This window comes from Melitaea cinxia, chromosome 20, assembly GCF_905220565.1.
Source record: "Melitaea cinxia chromosome 20, ilMelCinx1.1, whole genome shotgun sequence".
Taxonomy (NCBI): Eukaryota; Metazoa; Arthropoda; class Insecta; order Lepidoptera; family Nymphalidae; genus Melitaea; species Melitaea cinxia.
Genome location: NC_059413.1, coordinates 57,641 through 66,710, shown reverse-complemented (window position 1 = coordinate 66,710; position 9,070 = coordinate 57,641). Strand labels below are relative to the sequence as shown.

Below are 9,070 nucleotides of genomic sequence, written 5' to 3'. Positions count from 1 at the left end.
TCTCGCGGACCGTCTCGTCCGGCACCTCGACGAGTCGGGGCCGGGTCTGTCGAACGCTCAGTACGGGTTCAGGGCGGGCCGCTCCACCCTGGACGCTCTGAACGCCCTTAGGTCCCTCTCCGCGGAGGTGGTGGCCAGCGGAGACGTTCTCCTGGCCATCTCGCTGGACGTGTCGAACGCCTTCAACAGCATTCCTGTTGAGACGATTGTGGAGGCACTGAAGTATCAGGACGTGCCTCCATATCTCCAGAGTCTGCTGGAGGCGTACCTCCGCGAGAGAGAGGTCCTATGGGAGGGGGGCGACGGCCGACTGTATCGCCGTCGCGTCGAGTGCGGCGTTCCGCAGGGCTCCGTCCTCGGACCGACCCTGTGGAACGTCGGCTTCGACTGGCTGCTGCGGACGCCACTGCCGCCCGGGCTCAGTGTCATCTGCTACGCGGACGACACTCTGCTGACGGCCCGGGGCGGCAGCTTCGAAGAGGCGGCCGGTCTGGCGCGAACCGGCGCGACGATAGCGGTCGGCCGCATCGAGGCACTGGGCCTGAGGGTCTCCTTGTCGAAGACGGAGGCCCTCCTCTTCCACGGCCCACGAAGAGGCCCCCCCCGAGGTGCGCGTGTGGTCGTACAGGGGGTGGAGATCGCCGTCAAGGCCCAGATGAAATATCTCGGCCTAACCCTGGACGGCCGGTGGAGCTTCGGTCCGCACTTTAGAGAGCTCGCTCCGAGGCTCGAGAAAGCCGCCGCCGCGCTGGGCAGACTTCTGCCCAACGTAGGCGGCCCGGACTCGCCATGCCGACGTCTATACGTCGGCATAGTTCGCAGCATGGCACTGTACGGTGCCCCCGTGTTCGCCGACGCTCTCGCGTCTCGCGACAACAAGGCTCTCCTGCGGAGACCCCAGAGGGCCATAGCGGTGAGAGCGATACGGGGATACCGTACGGTGTCGTGGACGGCGGCCACGCTCCTCGCGGGCGATCCGCCCTGGGAACTCCAGGCGGAGATGCTCGCGAGAGTGTACGCGGCAAAGTCGAGCCTCAGAGCTGGAGAAGGGCAGGTCCGTAGTACGGACCGAGCGATGGACATCAGGGCTCAGCTAAGAGGGCCCTGATGATCAAGTGGGAGGAGAGCCTGGGGTCTCCGGCGGCGGGCACGGTGACGGTGGACGCGATACGTCCACACTTAAGTCGCTGGGTCCAAAGGCGGCACGGGGTGCTGACCTTCCGCCTGACGCAGGTACTTACCGGGCATGGTTGCTTTGGTAAGTACCTGCACCAGATCGCGAGGAGGGAAGCCACCCCTGCCTGTCACGAGTGCGGTGCTCCGATTGACACGGCGCGCCACACGCTAGAAGAGTGCGCCGCCTGGGACCCTCAGCGGAGGGCCCTCGTGGCGGTCATCGGCGGAGACCTCGCGCTGTCGAGCGTGGTCCGCTCCATGCTCGGCAGCGCGAGGTCCTGGTCGGCCGTGGCCTCCTTCTGCGAAGAAGTTATTTCGCTGAAGGAGGCTGCGGAGCGTGAGCGCGAAGCCGACGCTCACGCCGACGCGCTACGAAGGAGGCGACCGGCGGGACGGAGGAGGCGTCGCTACGCGCTCCTCCACCCTCCGCATCGTGCTTGACGCGGGGGCGCAGCCGGCGCCCCTCTCCTCCTCGCAAGTCGCGGGGGGGAGGGGGGCGCGCGGGGCGCCCTCGTGGCGGGCGCGGTGTGGGGGGGGAGGCGTCGCTGGGCCGCTCCCCTTCCCTCCGCATCGTGCTTGGCGCGGGGGCGCTCCGCGCGCCCCTCTCCTTCCCGCAAGTCGCGGGGGGGGGGGGGGCGCGCGGGGTGCTTCCGCGGTGGGTGTGGTGCGGGGGGGGAGGCGTGGCGGCGCGCTCCTCCGTCCTCTGCATCGGGCTCGGCGCGGGGGCGCTCCGCGTGCCCCTCTTCTCCCTGCGGCGATGAGGGAGCGCTCTCGGTGCCCGGGAGCGCTCTACAACCGGAGGCGGCCTGCCCTGCACCCGCAGGCAGGCCCACCGTCCGGGGCGTCATGGCGAATACTTTTAGTGGTCCCGTGGCGCCCCACCAGGACGACGAGGGCACCGCTGGTTTTTACTGAGTAGTCCGGCATTGCACTCCCCGCCGGGAGTCTCAGACTTCCGTCGCCTTCGGGTGACGGGGGTGCGTAAATGCATTTTCCAGCGTAAAAAAAAAAAAAAAAAAAAAAAGGTTCCCAGGCCCCAGACCTAGGTCTGGGAGGAGTTCCTGGTCTTCTACCTGGGCGCGTCCCCCGGGTGGCGGATAGGGGAGTGCCGCCTGCGAGACGCGGGCGGTAGGGGTCCTCGGACCCCCGCGGACCAAAACCAGGGAGGAGGGCGCGAAAGCGCATTGAAGTGCCGGGGCTTTTGGGTCGCGCTTCGGGAGGCGCGAAAGCGCATAGGGGTGTCGAGGCCGTGTGGCACGCTCCTAAGGAAGGGCAGGTCCTCTGGGCTGGTCCTGGATCACCGGAAGCGTTGTCTTTCGCTCCAGGGGCGGGTCTCGGTCCTGGATTAACTCCGGGGCCGGGGTCGGGTCTCGGTCCCGGATCACCGGGGGCGGGTTTGCGGACTTATGGGGGTCTGCGACTCGTCTTTCGGCCCGGGACGGGACGGGTCTCGGACTCGGATCACCGGGGGCGGGTCTTGCGGACTGACGGTCTTGCCGACTCGTTCCTCGCTCCGAGAATGGGACTCGGTAAGCCCGTCTTTCGGTTCAGAGGTCGTGCGCGGTGCGGGGTGGCACGTAGGTTGCCGTCGGTGAGGGTTTGGCGCTGCGACGCGGCGCGAGGAGGACGTGCGTAGGCGCGTTTGGAGTGCCGGGGCCTTTGGGTCGCGCTCCGGGAGGCGCGAAAGCGCATAGGGGTGTCGAGGCCGTTGGGCGCGCTCCTAAGGAAGGGAAGGTCCTCTGGGCTGGTCCTGGATCACCGGAAACGTTGTCTTCCGCTCCAGGGGCGGGTCTCGGTCCTGGATTAACTCCGGGGCCGGGGTCGGGTCTCGGTCCCGGATCACCGGGGGTGGGTTTGCGGACTTATGGGGGTCTGCGGCTCGTCTTTCGGCCCGGGACGGGACGGGTCTCGGACTTGGATCACCGGGGGCGGGTCTTGCGGACTGACGGTCTTGCCGACTCGTTCCTCGCTCCGAGAAGGGGGCCCGGAAAGCCCGTCTTTCAGTTCGGAGGTCGTGCGCGGTGCGGGGTGGCACGTAGGTTGCCGTCGGTGAGGGTATGGCACTGCGACGCGGTGCGGGGAGTGGGGTGGGCGGGTTCGCTCGCCCGCCCTAAGGCGTGCGGGGGCGCTCTCTCGCGCCGAGGCTGCGGTCGGCTAGAGGGCCTTGACTGCGGCCACCCTGGCCTTTGTCGGCTTCGTCGGGCTGACATTGTCCGCCTCGGGCTAGGTGCCTGGCGAGCCGAGTCGCCGGGCTAGGCCTGGGGCGCCGGGGCGGCGCGGGATTGTACCCACAGGCGCGATGCGGGCGGGGGGTGTCCCCCTGCCCGCGGGGGGGGCCACGCGGGCGATGGGTCGGGGGATTCGTCGTCCGACTTGCACGGTCCCCCCAAGGAGGGGAGGGCGCGCTTCGTGTTCGACTGCGTCCTCCGAGGTGCTTTGCACCGCGGTGGGCCCGAAAGGGCAAGCGCCGGCGGGGTTGCGAATGAGCTGACAAGCGTCCTTGTGATCCCGCCACATAGGCGCACGGCAGAACACACGTGGCGGTTTTTATTCAGTAAGAGTCTGAATCCCCTCCGAGCCCCCCCTACCGGAGGGTGTCCATGACGGATTTTCCCCACGTTAAAAAAAAAAAAAAAAAAAAAGGTTAGGTTAGGTTAGGTTTTTTTTTTTAAATAAATTTGGTACACAGTATGGTGTTTATTGTCGCTTTTGTAATGATAATTACGATGATTGATTAGCCGGAAAGAGGCTAGTTGAAGTAGAAAATTGGTTGGAGGCAGAGAGATTGCGATTTGATACAATTTTCCTCTGCCTCCGTACCAATGAAGATAATGATGAGGGATGTTGATTGTTGCATTAGCTGACAGGAGCAGGGTGTCAGTTTATATTAGAGATTTCTGAGGTGTCTGCTCCTGTCAACATATTTATACAAATAGTTAGCCGCACATTAACAATTAAATAGACAGTGGTGTAAAGAAATAGTAGATGTAATTTTTTTTTTTTTTTTTTTTTTTTTTTTTTTTTTTTTATATTTAGCAGAAATGGAATAAAGTTTTTCATGGAATAACATGGCAAGAAAGTAATAATGATAATATGATAGTCTTATATAAATGGTACAATTAGTTGGTATCATGAGTACATTTAGGTGGAGATGAAATTGTAAAAGTGTAGTAGATATACTTAATCTAACATGAGATGTACGTTATATAAATTAGACAATTCTTAGGACAATTCTTAGGATGATAATAAAATTATGGTGATTTACAACAATCAACATTATGTACAATTATGTTACATTAACATAGCAAGAAGAATAGTAATAATAAAATAAGTCTTTAACAATTAGTACGAATAGTTAATATCATGGGTAAAATAATAATAGTTTACAACAATCAGCATTTTGTACAATAATGTTACATTTATATATGAGACAACGATGTAAGGTATTTTTTTTTTTTTTTTTTTTTTTTTTTTTTTTTTTTTTTTTTTTTTTTTTTTTTTTTGTAATATATATCAATATGTATAATCATTTTTTATTTGTTTTATTATATATATATGTATTTTTTTTTTTTTTTTTTTTTTTTTTTTTTTTTTTTTTTTTTTTTTTTTTTTTTTTTTTTTTAAATATATAATCAGTCTGCAGCAAGAGCGGGATGTCTCACAGTCACAAAATTAGAGAGTTACATTAATTAATTTAGAGAGTTACAGTTAAAAATGGTGCTATGTACAATAAGAATAAAAGAAAAAGTGCACATGTAATGTAAAAAAAAAAAAAGAAAGGAATGTCAAGTAGTACAAGGGTTATTAAAGTCCTTGAGGACGCTCAGAATCGAGTTCGCCAACCTGGCAAAGGACTGGATGCAGTGTTCGTTTTTAATGAGATCAGTTATCTTGTACGGAGAGAATCCGAGGTAACGGCAGACCGCCTCATGTTCGTGTCTGTTTCTGGCGAATCTGGGGCAAAACTGTAAAAGATGTTCGAGGGTTTGCCGAGAGACACCATCGCAGGGGCAGACCTCGAACTCGGTGAGTTTGAATCTGTGCAAGTATGTGAGGTTGTAGGCGTGTCCTGTGAGTGTCTGTGTAAGTGTGAACGTAATGTCGGTGTGTCTGAAGAGAGTGTGGACGTCGTCGATTGTGGGGAGGTGTGTGTGTGTGTATCTGCCGGTTATTTCGTTGTTATACCACCGGTTCCATGCGGAGTAGCTGTCGTCCTTCGCAAGTCGCTTTATGTGGCTGATAGGGTAATAGTGGTAGTCCGGGGCTTTGTGAGCCCTGGTCGCTAGCTTCGCCATCGTGTCCGCAATTTGGTTCCCGGCTATATCTGCATGGCTTTTGACCCAGGCAAAGTCGATATAGCCGGTGTGTGTGTGTATGGTGTTGTGTATTTTAGAGACTAGTGGGTGCGTGTTACTGCGGTTCTGAGTGGCTTGGATGGCGGATCTGGAGTCTGACAGAATGAGGGTGTGAGTGTAGTTTTTCCGGGAGGCCCACCCGGCGGCTTGGAGGATAGCGAATAATTCAGCTTGGAAGACTGAGCAGCAGTTGTGAAGCTTGAATTTGCGGATGGTCGGCATATTATTTTCACTTTCGAAGCAGACAAAGGCTGCTCCGACTGTGTCGTCTTCCAATTTGCTGCCATCAGTGTAGATGGTAACGATGGGATGTGGGAGGGAAGAGAGATGTTCAGATAGTTCGGGTTGCGAGTTGAAAAATTTGGGTTGAATGGTGATTCTGTCGGCTGGGTGTAGGAGTCGATGGGGAGGGATGTGTCGTTCTAGGGGGATGTCGCCAGGAAGAAAGTCGCTTTTGCCCGTAAGTCGAGCCATTTCGATTCGCCGGACCTCGATGACTTTGAGGTCCAGTGGAGTGAAGCGCGCCAGAGTTATGGCGGCAACTGTGGACACGGTGCGGAAGGCCTTAATGGCCCGGATGGCAAATCCTCTCTGTAGACTGAGGAGTTTTTGTCTTATATATTTCTTCTTGGCGACATGGCCCCATATGCCGGCGGCGTATGTGATAATAGGTTGGATAACTTGGAGGTATATGGTACGGATGTTCTCCGGGTGGGCACCCCAGGTGGGTCTGCAGTACATAATCAGTTTGTTAAAGATGCGGGTGGCCTTGTTGATGACGTGTGTGACGTGTTTATTGAATAGTAGCTTTGAGTCCAGGATGATGCCAAGTAATTTGATATCATCCTGGAAGTGTAGTGCGTGAGAGTCGATGTGTATGTGTGCGTGTCTTGCCTTGTCGCTGAAGGCGATGGCTTGTGTTTTTGTTGGGCTGAACGTGAGCTTGACCCCCTTTCCCCAGCTCACGATCGTGTGTAGTGCGTGATTAGTGTTGTTCTGCAGTGTAGCCAAATCCCCGGCAGCCGCGACGAGTAGAACATCATCCGCGAAGGCCTGTAGTCGACACCCAGAGGGTAAATCGAGTTCCAGGAGCTCATCGAGGATGATGTTCCACAGGATAGGGCCGCAGGCGGATCCCTGTATACAGCCTTTGGTCATAGTCTTGGACACTCTACAGCCGGCGTGGTCCAGAGTGACTGTCCTGTCCGTTGTGTAGTTGTGAATAAGTCCGTATATATTAGAGGGGCAGTCGATGAGTCTCAGTCTGTGGAAGAGGGCGGGCCACCAGGCATTGTCGAAGGCGGCCTTAATGTCTAAGGACACCGCCAGAGTCATGAGTCCGTCTGTCTTGTTTTGTCTGATTCTGTCGATGGCCGCCTTGAGGGCGGCCGTAGTGCTGGTCAGTGGCCTGAATCCGAATTGGTTCTCGTTCAGCTTGTCCGTTTTCATCGCGGCAAACGTGACGCGACGAACGAAAAGCTTCTCGAGAGCCTTTCCGAAGACAGGTAAAAGTCCTATGGGTCTGTAGGTTAGGTTAGGTTAGGTTAGGTTAGGTTAGGTTAGGTTAGGTTAGGTTAGGTTAGGTTAGGTTAGGTTAGGTTAGGTTAGGTTAGGTTAGGTTAGGTTAGGTTAGGTTAGGTTAGGTTAGGTTAGGTTAGGTTAGGTTAGGTTAGGTTAGGTTAGGTTAGGTTAGGTTAGGTTAGGTTAGGTTAGGTTAGGTTAGGTTAGGTTAGGTTAGGTTTTTTTTTTTTTTTTAAATAAATTGCTTTACAATTGGGGTTTTTATTTAGATGGGGTGAAAAATATAAAAAAAAAAAAAAAAAAATGAGTGTATAAGGGTAATGAGTGGTAAAGGGGACGCTCCGGCTAGTGATAATGAGATTAATTGGTAAAAAAAGAGAAAATATTTAGTGTAATATACAAATTTAAAATAAAAGTATCATTGTAGATATAATTATGGTCGCCGTGGAGACTTGATGGAGTGAAGTCGACCGCGGAGAGGAGTTTTCTGCGATTTGATACAGTTGACCCCTCTTCCGCGGCCTAACGACACGATTGATGGATGATGATAATGATGTTGATGGGGATGGAGTGCAGCGGAGAACATGGGGCAGGCGATGGCGTAGTCCCCGGCAGCCGTGTTCTCCGCAACAATTTCATCATGCGATGATGTCACATGACGTTGGAATGAAGGTGGAGGGTGAAGACTTAAGGCTAGAGAACAAGATGACTTATATACTAAAGTAAAAAGTAGATACAAAGCAAAGTGTGGATTACAAAAATATAAGATACAAAATAAGTCTTTAAAATCTATAATGTAAGAGGTAGTTTTTTTTTTTTTTTTTTTTTTTTTTTTTTTTTTTTTTTTTTTTTTTTTTTTTTTTTTTTTTTTTCTCCATATATATGTATATATTTTTTTTTTTTTTGTTTTATTTTATAGTTTTTTTTTTTTTTTTTTTTTTTTTTTTTTTTTTTTTTTTTTTTTTTTTTTTTTTTTTTTTTTTTTTTCCAGTCTGGAGCGAGAGCGGGGTGTCTCACAATCACACAGGTAATGGTACACAAGTAATTTGGTATAAGATGCTAAGACTAAAGAAAATGTATATAAAGTGGAAAATTAAAAGTTAATAAAGTATTTACAGGGCTTCATAGGCCAGTGGTAAAACTTAAGACTAATAAAAATAAAAATAGTGTGTAAAATATAATATAAGGATCTAATTACATATGTACAGAGCTTGGGCTTCATAGGCCAGCGTTGAAGTCCTTGAGGACCTTGATGATCGAATTCGACAGCCGGGCGAAGGAGTCGACGCAGGATTTGCTCTCGAGTAGGTCGACAAGGGCATAAGGCGACAGTCCGAGGTGCCCACAGAGCTGCTCGTGGTCGAATCTGTGGGCTGCAAAATTAGGGCACCTCTGAAGGAGGTGCTCGATGGTCTGCGAAGAGGCGCGGTCGCACGGGCAGACGTCGGACTCGGTGAGTTTGAAACGATGCAGGTATGCGTTGTTGTATGCGTGACCGGTGAGTATCTGTGTGAGGGTGAATGTGGTGTGTGTGTGTTTGAACAGTGTAAAGATGTGGTCGATTGTGGGGAGTAGGTCGCGAGTGTGCTGTGCCTGAGACGCGTTCACGTACCTTTCCCGCCATTTTAGAAGGCTGACTTCCCTAGCTTTGTGCTTGACGAAGCTGATGGGATAGCAGCAGTAGTCGGGGGCTTTGTGCAAGGTGGCGGCCTTCTTTGCCGCCTCGTCTGCGAGTTCGTTCCCGGTTATACCAGCGTGGCTTTTAACCCAGGCAAAGTCGATATAACCGGTGGGTGAGTGTTGGTGTAGAGTGTAGTGAAGGCTCGAAACCAAGGGGTGTGTGTTGCTGCGGTTCTGGGAGGCCTCAATGGCGGCTCTGGAATCGGAGAGGATGAGGGTTTGTGGGAAGTTGTGTTGGGAAGCCCACCTGGAGGCTTGAAGGAGGGCGAAGAGTTCGGCTTGGAAAACCGAGCAGGAGGGATGGAGCTTGAACTTCTTGACGACTGGCGGCCGTTCTC

At 52.8% G+C, this 9,070-nt stretch overlaps 2 protein-coding genes across 2 annotated transcripts; one reads left to right on the top strand and one right to left on the bottom strand.

Annotated features, from left to right (window-relative positions):
- Window positions 1-1,107: 1,107 nt before the first annotated feature.
- Window positions 1,108-4,024, top strand: LOC123663589. Its single transcript, XM_045598257.1, has 2 exons — window positions 1,108-1,444; window positions 3,915-4,024. The coding sequence occupies exons 1-2, from the start codon at window positions 1,108-1,110 to the stop codon at window positions 4,022-4,024; spliced, it is 447 nt and encodes a 148-aa protein (XP_045454213.1).
- A 937-nt stretch (window positions 4,025-4,961) lies between these two features.
- Window positions 4,962-6,980, bottom strand: LOC123663588. Its single transcript, XM_045598256.1, has one exon. It carries the CDS (start codon window positions 6,978-6,980, stop codon window positions 4,962-4,964), a length of 2,019 nt encoding a protein of 672 aa, XP_045454212.1.
- Between the last annotated feature and the right edge of the window lie 2,090 nt (window positions 6,981-9,070).

Excerpts from the sequence above, each read along its gene's own strand:
- LOC123663589 (XM_045598257.1), top strand. The coding sequence starts at position 1,108 with ATGATCAAGTGGGAGGAGAGCCTGGGGTCTCCGGCGGCGGGCACGGTG. Across the intron at positions 1,445-3,914 it reads GGTCCGCTCCATGCTCGGCA|CCGGAAAGAGGCTAGTTGAA; the intron begins GCGCGAGGTCCT and ends ATGATTGATTAG.
- LOC123663588 (XM_045598256.1), bottom strand. The coding sequence starts at position 6,980 with ATGAAAACGGACAAGCTGAACGAGAACCAATTCGGATTCAGGCCACTG.